Source organism: Somniosus microcephalus, chromosome 9 (genome assembly GCF_052327205.1).
Source record: "Somniosus microcephalus isolate GS21.2 chromosome 9, FLI_Smic_1.0, whole genome shotgun sequence".
Taxonomy (NCBI): domain Eukaryota; kingdom Metazoa; phylum Chordata; class Chondrichthyes; order Squaliformes; family Somniosidae; genus Somniosus; species Somniosus microcephalus.
Genome location: NC_140995.1, coordinates 183,171,109 through 183,185,867, shown reverse-complemented (window position 1 = coordinate 183,185,867; position 14,759 = coordinate 183,171,109). Strand labels below are relative to the sequence as shown.

The 14,759-nt window shown below is 46.5% G+C and overlaps 1 protein-coding gene across 1 annotated transcript; it reads right to left on the bottom strand.

The window, feature by feature from the left end:
* Nucleotides 1-664: 664 nt before the first annotated feature.
* On the bottom strand, nucleotides 665-6,523 carry tent5aa (terminal nucleotidyltransferase 5Aa). Its single transcript, XM_085997674.1, has one exon. The coding sequence runs from the start codon at nucleotides 6,159-6,161 to the stop codon at nucleotides 4,980-4,982; it is 1,182 nt and encodes a 393-aa protein (XP_085853800.1). The 5' UTR covers nucleotides 6,162-6,523; the 3' UTR covers nucleotides 665-4,979.
* Between the last annotated feature and the right edge of the window lie 8,236 nt (nucleotides 6,524-14,759).

Here is a 14,759-nt window from a genome sequence, read left to right as displayed (position 1 = left end):
ATCAAATCACTTGTGCTATAAAACTCTCTGATGCTGGGTGCACCTGTTAATTTTTTTACATTGTATAAAAAAAGCATGCTTAAGAACTAGTAAGTGCTGGCCACACTAAAAGAAACTGGCCACAAGTCCTTACAAATGCCAAAACTGCCCTTGAAAACTTTCAAAATATGGGGTTTCTGCTATGCAAGAATGAGTTTCCTGAAAGTATCAAAAGAGGAAATCAGATTCAATAAAATCTGTTTTTAAAAAGTTGTAGTGCAGATGGTTTAAAATTTAGGTTCTTCTACGTTTCAAGGGGAGAACATCCACTTCCCCCACCCCCCCAAAAAAAGCTGGTTGCCGTATCTATCTTCTGTCTTCTCTGTACACGAGCCTATTTATCCTCATTCGTTCCCCGTCACCCCTCCCGAACCCAAAGTGCTACACGAGCCAAGAATTTCTGGCAGCAATTCTCATTTATTCTGAACTGCTTCAACCAGCTCCACTTGGCTGGCAGGGCTGGATTTTGCCTATTTAGAGTTGCAGTGTGAATCTGCTGAATACTCAGCTTCTCTGAAAGTGCTGTGTTTAGCTTTCAGCACTGAAAGCAATGCTTAGGCAGATTAGAATGTAACTGTTAGCTCTTTTATTTTTAAACACACATTAAAGACACCAGACACTCGTCAATAGAAAAAAATAACTTCCTTTTATTTACCAAAAAAAACAAAAAAATCCAAATATTGGATTGTGTAAACAAAATTCACAATCTGTTCCCTTTGTGACTGACACAGATGCTGAAGTCTTCAAAGTCTAGGTTCCATCAGCTCCTCTATTTCCTCTTTGACAGAGCCTCCAGTCACCAAAAGTCCAGCAGACATTTCCAAGTCACAGTTTGCTGCAACAGGAAGCCTCTCAGAAGCCAAATATATATGTGTGGCAGTTGAAGAGAAAAGTAAATGCACAGAGCCTCCTTCATATTCCAAGGTTCGCAGCAAGCTAACCAAGATGTTGTAGAGTCTTGAGGGCATTCAAACTGTTCATTTTGCCCACAAACCCTTGCGATAAATAGAATTTTTTTTTCTCCTTTGTGGGGGGGGGGGGGGGAAAAGGGAAGGAGGAGAGGAGGGGTGGAGGGAGAGATTACAGAACATTCCAATGCAACAAAAGCATAAATCACAGAAAACAATTACATTTTGTTTAGCTTCTTAAAAACTTAAAAATTGCAAGCTGTAGCACCCTTTACCTCAGAATTTCAGCTGGTACATTTCATTTCAAGTTGGAACAACAGTTCTCCCCTCCCCCTAGTGGTAAAAGCAACTGGAAAGGGGGTGGGGGTGAAAGCACAAGTATGTGCATTTCTAAATAATTCAATGCGTCGCTTGTATACTGTAGAGGACAGTGTTTAGTATAAACTAAAAGGGATTTATTCTTTTGAACTATAGCCAATCCAATTCAGGAAGTAAAGACAGGCGGCAGAGAGAGATTTATCCACTATTGAGATTTTTATTTTTTTATAAAAGTACACTTCAACTACTAGTGCTTGGATTGTCACTTACGTTTAACAAAAATAATAAATCTCCCACACGACACTGGTAAAGTGCCACGTCCAGCTGAAATCCTGTACAGCATTACAGAAAAATGTTGACAGTTCAGCCCCTCGTGTTGCTATGTGTGTTACTCGTGTGTTGCTACATGTGCTATTAAGCAGAATTCCTCCCCCACCCCACAAAAAAAAAAGAAAAGCACACATGGAGGCTTCTGTCATTCCTGGCCTCCAGTATCAATTTCCACTGAACAGTTTCAACAAACTCTGGCAACTTCTCTCAATATTAGCCACAATACTGCAGTTTACTCATGCTTTACCACTTTGGTAGTGTGGCAGAGAGACATTTTAGAATCAGTTTAGATCTCCTACAATCTTCTCTTTCCACCCGCCCCCCCCGCCACCCCCCCCAAAAAAAAACCCCTGTGCTTGAAAAAAGTTCTCCAAAGTTCTAGTTTTGCAGGTTTTTTTTTTTTTTTTTTTTAAAAAAGGTCTATTTAATGTCGACAGCCTACCATGGAAGTAATGTTGATCCTAACAAAGGATGACTCACTGATGAAGAATGGCCTCTATGGAAACTCCAAATAATTGTGATAAGAATGAACATACCACATCACCAGCTGATCCTATTTCCCCAGCCCGTCTCTACATGCTTCTAGTCAAAGCCTCAAGCAGCAGTCAGGAGTAGTGCAATTCTGACAGGTACATCTTACTTCTGATTTGCATCTATTGGTATGGACTGGAGGAAACAAGTTTTTCCTTTGCATGATTAATCACTGAAGCAGTTCACTGAACAAACAGCAAGATACAGGCCATCCAATAGAGGACAGAGAAGGTATTTCCCCCCACCTCCCTCAAGTAAACATAGTGTGCTGCATTTCAAGAAGTTTGTCAGACTCTGCAGAATGTATAAGTGACGTGCAACAGTAAACCAATCAAGCTCTTGATAAACCACTCCGAATATATTGGTACAGTAAAGTCTCTTCAGTTGTGCATTTTTAGCCCACTTCCACAATAGCAAATTCATTTCCAAGTAACAGACCAAGATTTTTCAGAACTGACTGTATTCACGAAAGCTTTTTAAAATATAAATGGAACAACCTCATCAACCTGGCACCACTTCTCCCCCATTGCAAATTGGCCAGAGTTTCTCACAGTTCCTGATTGTAAGAGTTCAAAAGTGCTAAGCTTTTATTCTCTCCCAGCTCAAACTCTCGCAATATTCAAACAGCTTACAGTGAATGGTGTTTACTGGATCCTGTGGTTACAAACCTTAGTAGAAATGCACACCACTAAAAAGAGCAAACTTTGAACAAAGGCAAAAATTAGGATTTTGAGATTTGAGGATTAGAGTATTAAAACAGGATTAAAAAAAGTTAGGCACAACCATCCTGCTAGCAGTCAGTCAGTCATTTGGAAACAAAATTCATTTCACAATTTACTGTAACTTAAAACTGCATCTTTAAGCACATTTCTAAATTAGAAAATTGCAGGGGGGGGGGGGGGGGAGAAAAGAGAGAGAATAGCAATATCTAGAGCATAACATGTTTTGGTCAAAAAGTTAAAATATCTTACCACGTCAATGCAATTTAGAGCTGCTGTTGTTGCCTTGGGTCAAACAGCTGACAGAAGATTTTTCTCTCATTACACCACAGTGTTTTTCCAAATATGCACAACCAGAGAATCTTGAATGCATTGTCACTTTCCAATTTAGTCACTGGCTTGTGCTCAAGTAGTTCCCTGGCTAGATTAGTCAGATGCCAATCACTAGCTTTGAAGCCATAGTCAGGGTTTCCTTTTTTTTTGGTGGTCAAACACAAGTTTGTTCCCAACAATTGCCAAATAAAATAAGCGTATGATCCTGACATAGCAACGCCATACCAGATCAACCACATCCAAAAAGGTATTACTCTGAACAAAGCAGTGGGACAGCTGAGCTGGCCATACGCAAGCCTGCTTATTAGCAACTCTGGTCTGTCCAAACCTCTCCCTTCAAAACAGGATTCCACTGGATTACTTTGCTAAGTTATCTACTCCCAATTAATTTGGTGTTATAAGCAAACTATTAAATTTCACAGTTCTCTCTCTTCCATTTATTCCCAGACATCCATCTGTACTTTTAAGTTCACAAACTCAAATGCAACTGCAGCACACAGTATATCGTACCTTTTCTCTGAGTGAGGAAAAAACAAGTGCCAAGAAACCTCTTATTACAAACTGGAAAATATAAAGTACTTTGTTTAAACACTTGCCTAAGTGCTACACCGTCCAAGACAATACATACTTTTAAACTATCACATAAACAGCAACTTTTTTTTTTATACAAGTATTTTCCAAGAAAATAGGGAATTTAGTAATTCGTGCAAGAACACGGTTTTTTTTTGCCCCTGATAAAGAAAAATGTGGATTAAGCCACAAAATTTGAATACAGTATCTCCATTCCCATTTGTATAGGCAATAGGCACTTTTGATTCATGTTTATGTAGACAAATATAAATTAGCCACATCTGTTCTCGTCCTTGGGTTTTTTTTTTGTTGAGATAGATAGATAGATATATATATATATATATATAAAAAACGAAAAAAATCTTTGGTCCTTGAACATTATATTAGCCACAGCGTTCTGCACACATTCAAAAAAAAAGTGAAGTGCACGTTATCTCTAACCGGGAGCCATGGATAGCACAATAGCGACTTCTGTCGTCATCTGTTAACAATCTTGCATTCGGCTGTCTGGAGCAAACCATTAGATTTTTTCGAAAGCACTTTTTTTTTTTTAAAAAAAAGCAAGCAACTGCGGTGAAAAGCAGTTTCACTTGGTATATCATGCCATACATGGCGTTCGCAAGCCCCAAATGCAACCGTTCCCCCACCCCAGTTTGCAAAAGGCAATACATGACTGCGCTTAGCTTCTTTGCTACATGGACTCATCAGACAGTTCGGAGAACAGGCGAGAAGGGAAAATCGGAGCGGTTTCCTCCCTCCCTCCCTCCCTACGCAAATCAGGCGTCTAAAAGAGAAGAGACTGGTCAGTCCTCACCACAAGCGGCTACGGGTGCTGAATTCCCATGTTGTCATTTTCGGCTAACCCCCAGAATGGGAGGGGGGAGGAGGAGGAGAGGGGAAAACTAAAGCCAAACCAAAAAAAGGTTTTATTTTAAAGATGCCATGTCCACCTCTTGGCTCGGGTTGAATCCGTTTTTTTTAATATATAAAGTAAATCATTCGACCTGGCTCAATTGAAAACACGCGAGCTATTTCTTTTTAATAAAATAAGCTCAAAACTTGAGCAGATCAACATTGCACTAAACAAACCATGCCTGGGTCAAACTTTATATTTTGTGTGTGTTTCTCCCACCCCCATTTAATGACCAATCCAGATCACAAGTTTTTTTTATATTTTTCTCTCCCCCCCTCTCTCTCTCTCTCTCTCTCTCGTTCTCACCCGCTGTTCCTCTCAATTGCAGGGTAGCCAGGTGGAGTAGGTATGCTGTTGACAGGTAAACACGGGCTGCACATGGGCAATGTAATAGTTGTTGAAATTGGCGTCGGTCACGTAAGGAGCCGGCTGGTAGTAACAGGTCACATTGGCCACATTGGGGATGATATTCTGCTCGGCCAGGACACGGAGGGCCAGCATGGTGATGAGGTTCAAGGTCTGTCTCCTCTCGTGACCCATCAGGCAGACGGTGCTCTCGTTCACCACTCTCTGCAGGGTCATCAGGTAGTCATACTTACGGTCCTCCAGCCCCATGAAGTGGTTCTGCAGGTAGGACTCCAGCTTCCTCTGCTGCTCGCCGATGTCGGAGAAGTCAATGAAGAACCTGGAGCACATGTACCTCTGCAGGGCTTTCATCTCGGTCTCGGAGGCCGCCCGGAATCCTCGGACCAGCAGGTTGCAGTACTTGAGCAGCCCCCCGCCCCGGATCTCCTCGGGGTTCCTGGTGGCGATCACCTTGTGCTGCAGATGTTCCAAGGCTTCCTCGAAGTCCCCGTAGACGCTCTCGCCCAGGATGGTGGGGTGGAAGTGCTCGGACATCGGGTTCTCGGAGCACTCGTAAAACAGCAGCAGGGAGTCCAGGTTGATCTGGAAGGCGTCCACGCTGAACTCGAACTGCCTCCTCAGCGAGTCCACGAATTTCAGCTCGACGTTCTTGCCGCTGTTATTCGACAAGGAGATGAGGCTCCAGCGGTCGGAGTCATTGCAAACTTTGACCATCTTCTGCACGTAGGCTTCCTTCAGGGTCAAGGGGGTGATCTTCTCCTTGTTGACCCCCTCCGGTAAGAAATCCAAGAGGCAGTCCAGCACCACGTTCTTGACCGTCTGAAATTCCTTGTCGCCGCTGAGGTCAGCCCGGAAGATTAGGTCCAGATCCTTGTAGCCCAGACCGCTGTGCTGGTGCAGGACGTGGCTGGCCGCCGAGCCGTTCAGCCTCACATCCCGCACACGGATGCGCTTCTCCTCCAAGCGGCTCCGCACCACCTGCACGATCTGCCGAGGCTTCACCTCCAGGGTCGGGAAGTTTCCTCGCCCGTGGATCGGGATCGTCTCCGTTAGAATCCTGTCCAGCCGCTGCACTTGCTCCCAGTTCAACACATTAAAACTGTTGCATTTATTACTGACATTTTCATCAGCCATTGTAATTTGCAAGCTCACTTTTTTTTTTAAAATGCAGACGTGACCAGGATTTTTTTTTTCACTCTTCCTTTTTTTGCTCTCTCTGCTTTTATTCCCTCGGCTGTGCACACAGTCTGCAAAGCTTTAGCTATCTGCGTATTAACGCTCCCATTAGTTTTTATATGGCTTCTGTGTAGTTCCGGTTGTGAGTCACGGACATGGCACGCCTATTGTATTTGCATAAATTGCTGAGTTATGTTCCTGTTGGGGAAACACATAAATTAAACAACAGATAACAATGCATATTTTTTTTCCTTTTTTTGGTTAGCAGTCTGACCCGGATTTCAAAATTGAAGCTGAGTGCAAGTCAGGCTTTAGAAAGAGAGAGAGAAACGCCGAAGAAATATGACAGTGACTAACTCCCAGCAACTCGAGAGCTAGCGGGCCAAGGCTTGATTGATTGACACCCGTTCCAACCAATGAGAAGCCAGGCTTGCATTCCATTGACGTCAAACAGCCAATCAGCGCCGCGCATGGGCGGGATGACGAGTAATTCACTCGCCAGTGAAATTCAATGGAAAGTGAAGGCAGCCCTGGACCGAATGAGAGAGAGAGAGAAATACACCATGAAACAACTGCTTGTCGCCTGCTCCCCCCACCACAACCAGCGGACAAACTGGTACTTTAAATATAACTTGAAACAACAACAAAATGTATCCCACTTGTCTTCCAATGGGAATGTTTTCTTTTTTTTTTAAATGTTGGCAATTCTGGAGTTACCTGTAACCTTCGAGCCCATGGGACCTGCTGGGAATGGGAGACTGGGGCGGGCGTTAGACTTTCTATAATGGAAACTGGATCAAATCATTATAAAGGATGCAGATATAATATTTTCTCTTAACACCAGAGACACCGTCATTTTTATTACACCTTTATTTAAAGAGACCTTTGGTAGTTCCCTGTCTTCCCCCCCCAAACCAAAAAAAATATTGAGTTGGCTTTTAGAGGGAAAGTGAATTAACCCGAATGTGAAATATTAATTGAATGTTCATAGCATAAATTGCATTTGCCATCGCACCTGGATGTTGTCGCTGCAAATGGTTTGGAGACCGACGCTGAGTAATTTCGCCCGGTTATTCTGAAGCTCTTTTCGTATTTCCCATGAAGTCGAAGTCAGCTGTATGTGTGCGTCATTTTTGTTAATAAAACAATCTGCTTGGATCCCTGGAATCCTACCAAATATTCAGACCCAGTCAATGTATGTCCTTGGAAGTTCTGACCATTCCAACGGGATTTGATGAGTTTAAAAGTTTAATATAAAATATCTCCCACATCTTTTACAAACTGCAATTTGTCTAACCAACCCGCTTAAAAAAAAACCCTAAAAAAAAATCAGAAACGTGACCGGACAATGTCGCCAATTGCACAGTCTGTCCAGCCCGTGTCTGCAGCGTGGTAACTGCGCCTCCTGTTGGCAGTACCACAAATAGCGACAGTCACGCAAGTTATCAGTGGAGATTCCGAATCTCTGGTTCTTGTATCAATGAAAAGGCCCTTGCAGGCTGAACTAAACGATACAAATTGACGATGAGATGAAACCTTTCGGCGTTCTTCAGTTGCGACCGTTAAGGGAAGGATAGAATGGCAGTACCTCTATTCCACTGTTGCCATGGTCAGCCATGATCTTATTGAATGGCGGAGGAGGCTCGAGGGGTGGTATGGCCCACTCCTGCTCCTATTTCTTATGTTATGTACCATTACAATGAGATCTGTATTCAGCAACCAACCAGAGGCAATGCCAGCTGAGGAAAGCAGTAACAATAAGGTCCAGAATACTATATATTAAGGTGCATATATATATTTAATTCTAAGAATACATTGACTTAACCAATGTCCCATGGTTCTTTACATATTTCTAATTGGTTATTTCGTCCAAAGAGTTGAGGGATACTGAGGAAGAGATTTGTAATGCACTGATGATCATTATGAGGGAACAATAGATTGGAAAGCAATAACAAGCCACAGACAATTACAGATTGTAAGCGGTTTTTGATCCTAGCCCAATTGCTAGACGGATGGTTCAAATCGCCCCGCCTTATGAAAGTTCTATACCTGGGAATTATTATTCAGAGTGTAAATGGAATAAGTCACGGACAGGAATGCTTCGGTGAAAAATCAAACTTATATTTATTTGGTCTAACATACACTGGCTAAAACATGCACTACTAAACAAAATCACTGTCCCTGTGGAGAATAAAATCTAGGTTACAAACAACATACATACAGTACACAACTGGGGACTATAACAAGCAGTAATTCCCTTGTTGCTATGGTGGACTCTAATTCCACCCCACCAATGAATTACCCAGTCACATAAACCCCTTCGCCTGGCTGAACCAAACGGAGCTCCCCCCCCCCCCCCTCGGAATAGCCCCAAAACTTCAATTCTGAGAAAACTCTGAGCCCTTACAGCTCACGGCTTGCGACACTCGAGACTATGCTTACCCCCACACGCGGTCGGTTTCGATCGCTCCGCTCGGCGGCTTCTCTGGTACTTCTTGTTAGGTCGATCTTGTTGGAGCAGGGAGAGAAAGAATGGTGGAAAAGAATCTATCTTTTATAGGAGTCTGGCTACCCCTATCTTTCCTGCCAATCTTTAAAATCCTTTTTTCTCTAAGCACTCCGGTGCTTAATCAGTGATGGGTCATACTTAGACCCATGAGTATTGGATTCATGGCCCTAAGTCTGGGACATACCTTTCATTCTTTGTGTTGGGAAAAAAACGGACTCCTTTTCGGCTGGCTGAGGCCAGTGGGTTCATTAGCAAAATACTGCAGATGTTGGAAATCCGAAATAACAACAGAAAATGCTGGAAAAACTCAGCAGTTTCTTGTAATTTTTCCACTCCTTTTCCCCCCCCCCCTTTCCTTTTGTTTCTCTCTCACACCTGGCAGCTATCTCTTGCCCTGCCAGTACACTTTACACCTAATCTCAGCCTATTACCATCTCGTCTAGCTTCTAATCTCTTTTACTTCTTTTGTTTCTTTTATTCTTTTGTCCGATCGCAGCCCTGCCTTCGATCTAGTTTCTTTCCAGTTTTGAAGAAGGGTTCGACCCGAAACGTCAACTCAAATTTCTCTCCACGGATGTTGCCTGACCTGCTGAGTTTTTCCAGCATTTTCTGTTGTTATTCCAGTGGGTTCATTGTTCTGCTTCTCTTCTGAGATGGAGGTGAGAAGTACTTTTTCATATTAGAGTGGCCTTTTAATAAGTTCAAGCTCAGTGGCCCCCTTCCTTTTTCCAGGACTGTCGGGTGAACCCATACATTCTGGATGACTTGACAGTTCTTTTGTCACAGCCAACTGCCATGCGTTCTCTGGAGTTTTTAACAAACCAGTCCCCCACGCATTTGCTCAGGGCAATCCCACCATAGGGAAAACACCCTGCAATGAGGGAGACAAGTGGCGGTTGAGTGAGAATGAAGGAGTGAGTGTAGAGATTGCATAGCATAGATACTTAGAAGGAGACAAAGATGGAGTGAGGTTGCAATACCAAGGGCCTGTGTGTAGTTAGTAGTGTTCAAAGCATCAGAGTGAGAGGGAGTGTGAGGGCTGCTTGGTGGCATAGTTCTGTGAATGTGAGCATAGAGAGGGAATGGGTAAGGGTGCATGGATGTGAGTGTCTAGTGGGATGTGCAGGAAGAGATTGCTAAAGCTGAGTGCTGGTGAGGAAAGGCAATGGGGATCAGATTGAGGGTGATGGAAACATCATACAGTACTTATTTTTCCAGTGCGAAGAAGGTCATGGAATCTTTTCCTGCACTGCAACCACGTTCTTCATGTGAGCCCCAAGCAGTTGACTTGACCTGCCACCTGTAGCCACACAGCCTTGGTCTGACTGGGAGGCCTCTTCCTCCCTGAAGAAGGGAACAGGGCCTCCCTGTGGGCCCTAGCAACGGCAGAGGAGAGGAGGGCTACGGCCATGGAGGAGGTTAGTCACCAGGGCACGGAAAACCTGGTGAGTGTTCAGAATAGAATGACATCTCTTGAGGAGCGATGGGCATCTATTGAACAGACCTTCATGGAAGTCCTTCTGAGTAGATACGGGTCCCCATGGCCCCCCTGATGTGCAGCAAGCTGCTCTCAAGCCACTTGCAGACACTGAGGGGGATCTGACCCATGAGAGGGAGGTTGGTGGCAGACCTCAAGGAAGTGGGGGCTCCTCTCCAAGCGCTCACACTTCCATGCCACTGCAGAGCCCCGCCGGAGTGCACATCCAACGGAGATAGAGGTCTCAACCCCTGCACAGCCGCAGGAGCAGCAGACTGCTGGCGAGCCCTCACAGGCTCACCATCCCAGAGGACGCCCGCCAAAGGTGTTGAGACAGGAGCAGCAGGAAAGTGAGCAAGGGGCCTCCACATCTGCTGAAGCCACAAGGGAACCACTATGTAGGAGCACCCGTAAGAGGAAAATAAAGCACAAATAGTCACAAGGTAGTCACTTGGGTGAAATGCTGTGTATTTTGTAAAAATGCCATCAGTTGTTTGTTTTTCATAAAAATTCTGATGGCAACATCTGCAGTTGTGGCGTGTGTCATTTCGCAAATGGAGCTGGAGGTCCTCTAATGCCAAGAGGGGAAGGAAAATAAGGCCTCCCATGCTTCTGGCAGGTGCCTCAGTTGAGGAAGCGCTGAGTGAGGGTGGCGAGAGTGGTCTCGCAGGAGGTCACACTGGAGCAGTGTGTGAGGCTCCAACCGTCCAAAGGTGCGGTTAAGCCTGGTAAAAGTTGCCCCAGACCTGAGACAACAATGTCCTGCCACCTGCAAATGATGACTGATCAAATATCCTCTTCAATGTTGGACCTGCAGCTGATAGTCAGCAAGCCAATAGTGTTCACGCCAGGTTTCACAGGTGTGATCCCCACCAAGCGTGTTTTATGTGGGAAAAGGGTTAAACAGGCAAGGGCCTGTTAAAATGGGATTATAAAGGCCAATCAGTACTGTTTAAGGGCCCTAAAGACCAGTCGACTGATTCGGGTCAATCAGACACACCTAGGTTAAAATGGCGTGGAGGCGGGAACCAGGCAGGGGGGGTCCTGACCCCCAGGGTTTGCGATTTTAATCCCCCGCACGCCTAAAAGCCCGCCTGTCGGCTGCGTTAAAATCGAGCCCATTGTCTTCGGTCCCCGCCACAAACTCTGTTCACTAGCCACTGACTCCATCCCTCTCCCTGGCAACTGTCTGAGGCTGAACCAGACTGTTTGCAACTTTGGTGTTATATTTGACCCCGAAATGAGTTTCCGATCACATAGCCGTGCCATCACTAAGCCAGCCTATTTCCTCTGTAACTTCGCCCAACTCCGTCCCTGCTTCAGCTCATCTGCTGCTGAAACCCTCATCTATGCCTTTGTTACCTCTAGACTTGACTATTCTAACGCACTCCCATTTTCTACCCTCCGTAAACTTGAGGTTGTGCAAAATTCTGCTGCCCGTGTCCTAACTTGCACCAAGTTCCGTTCACCCGTCACCCCTGTGCTCGCTGACCTACATTGGCTCCGGTTAAGCAACGCCACGATTTCAAAATTCTCATCCTTGTTTTCAAATCCCTCCATGGCCTCTCACCTCCCTTTCTCTGCAATCTCCTTCAGCCCCACAACCCTCCAAGATATCTGTGCTCCTCTAATTCTGGATTCTTGTGCATCCCTGATTATAATCGCTCCACCATTGGCGGCCGTGCCTTCAGCTGCCAAGGCGCTAAGCTCTGGAATTCCCTGCCTAAACCTCCCTAGCCCCCTCTGCCTCTCTTTCCTCCTTAAGACGCTGCTTAAAACCTACCTTATTGACCAAGCTTTTGGTCATCTGTCCTGATACCTCCTTACGTGGCTCGGTGTCAAATTTTGTTTTATAACGTTCCTGTGAAACGCATTGGGACGTTTTACTTTGCTAAAGGCGCTATATAAATGCAAGTTGTTGTTGTTGAGTAAATTGCGACAGACATAGGAAGGAAAAATAGATGAGATTCATCCTCCCTGGATGGTGTTGAAATAGCTAAAGATTAAGCTGAAAGAGTCTTCAGAGTCATAGAAGACTCGGCGCTGAACAAGTTGAACTGATGCAGAGCAGTAATCAACAGCTAATAGGATGTGGAACTACGCAACCAAAGCAGTAGAATATAAGCCAGAAGAGGTAGCAATCTAATTTTATAGTGCTCTGCTCAGACTGTACCTTGAATAGTGTGGTAAACCACTTTTATCGTTCACTATCGTTACACTATGGTTATCACTGTTATATCGTTACACTATGGTTATCACTGTTTACACTGTTGTATCACTACACGAGGTCGCCTCTTGTCACGCTGCTATACCTGGGCTGACCACTGCTGACTCCGCCCATGGCTCCACCTACTTGCCCAGGTATAAAGGTGGTCGACTGGCTGGTATTCCTCCTTGTTGGATCCGATCACCCACGAGGGTGGGCTCTGTTATTTAGCCAATAAAAACCTATAGTTACTGTCTTAACTCGTCGCTTTTCATTGGATGAATTGATAGGTATATCAATTTTATTGGCTAAATTTTGAAATGTCTTTAACGGAGCAGCCAAACGACCAGTCAGACGCCCAGCTACAACAGCCACAGCAGCCGGCCTGGCTGCGAGCCCTCCGACCGCCGTACCTGGATCTAAACCCACAGGCAGCAAACTCAGCCCTCGACTTCAAACACTGGCTGAGCTGTTTCGAATCCTACCTGGGAGAATCCGGCGTGCCTCAGAGATCCAAACTAAGAGTTCTGACCGCCCTAGTGAGCCCTAAAGTATTTGCACTCATCCAGGACCTTACTACATACGAGGCCGCCCTCAACCTGCTGAAAGAGCAGTACCGGAGCCCGGTAAATTCTATGTATGCCAGACATCTCCTAAGATCCCGCCCACAACAGCCAGGAGAGTCTGTAGATGAATTTTTACGGGCGCTACAAACACTCGGCAGGGATTGTGACTTTAAAGCTGTAACGGCTGCAGAAAATACTGAAGAGAATATCCGCGATGCCTTTGTGAAAGGCCTTCGGTCCGACTACTCACGGCAAAGACTGCTCGAATCAAAGGACCTCGACCTGAACACAGCTGCAGCCCTCGCTCGCTCTCTGGAAGTGGCCCATCGGGACCTCGAGGCGTATTCCAGGTACTGTGCTGCGCGACCCTGGGACTCGGGCCCGACCCCGACCGCAATACCCCTCGCACCGCCGCCTCTGGGACCTACCTCAGCGTCGGCGTCCCGGACCCGATCGGGACCGCCACCCCCGGTACCGGCTGTGACATCGGAGCCCCGCGATCGGGCCACCGGCTGCTTTTTCTGTGGCCAGGCGAAACACCCGAGGGCGCGCTGCCCTGCAAGAAACGCGACCTGCTCCGACTGCCACAAGAAAGGCCACTTCGCGAAGGCCTGCAGGGGGAAAACCACAGACACCAGCAGTGCCTCATGTGAGTTGTGGGGGCGGCCATCTTTCATCAAGGCCACAGATGCCAGTATCCCCTCGTGTGAGTCGTGGGGTGGCCATCTTTGATCAAGGCCACCGACACCGGCAGTGCCTCATGTGAGTTGTGGGGGTGGCCATCTTCTCCGCCATTTTATGCAACGTCGTGGGCACCGCCATTTTGTTCACCACACTCGACCGCCACCTTGTCTCCAGACCCGACCACAGCCTCACCCGCAGACTACAGCAGCTCGCTCAGCCATACACTAGCCTCCGTCACACTGGACCAAGCTCGCCCACATCACCTGTCCAAGTCCATGATGGACATCAAAGTAAACGGCCACGCCACGACCTGCCTGTTCGACAGCGGAAGCACGGAGAGTTTCATCCACCCAGACACGGTGAGCCACTACTCCCTCACTGTCCAGCCAACGCGCAACCGGATCTCGATGGCGTCGAGGTCCCATTCAACAGACATCAGTGGATACTGTGTTGTGACCCTGTCGGTTAGGGGCACGGAGTATAAAAATTTTAAACTTCTCGTCCTGCCCCAACTCTGCGCTGCCGTCCTACTAGGGCTGGATTTCCAATCCCACCTTCAAAGTGTCACTTTGGCATATGGTGGGCCCCTCCCCCCACTCACAGTCGACAACCAACAGCCTTTAAACCGCCCACCGCGTACCACCTGCGGCCTATCCACCCTCAGGGTTCCGCCCCCCTCCCTGTTCGCCAACCTCACCCGCGACTGTAAACCCGTCGCTACCAAGAGCAGGCGGTACAGCGCCGGGGACAGAGCTTTTATTAGCTCTGAGGTGCAGCGCCTCCTGAAAGAGGGCATCATCGAGAGGAGCAACAGCCCCTGGCGTGCCCAGGTCGTAGTCGTTAAGACCGGCGATAAAAACCGCCTAGTCATCGACTACAGCCAAACCATAAACCGGTACACCCAGCTGGACGCATACCCCCTTCCCCGCATATCCGATATGGTCAATCAGATTGCACAGTACCGAGTATTCTCTACCATCGACCTTAAGTCGGCCTACCACCAACTCCCTATCCGCCCTGAGGACCGCCAGTATACCGCCTTCAAGGCGAATGGCCACCTCTACCACTTCCTTAGGGTTCCCTTCGGCGTCACCAACGGGGTTTCGGTCTTCCA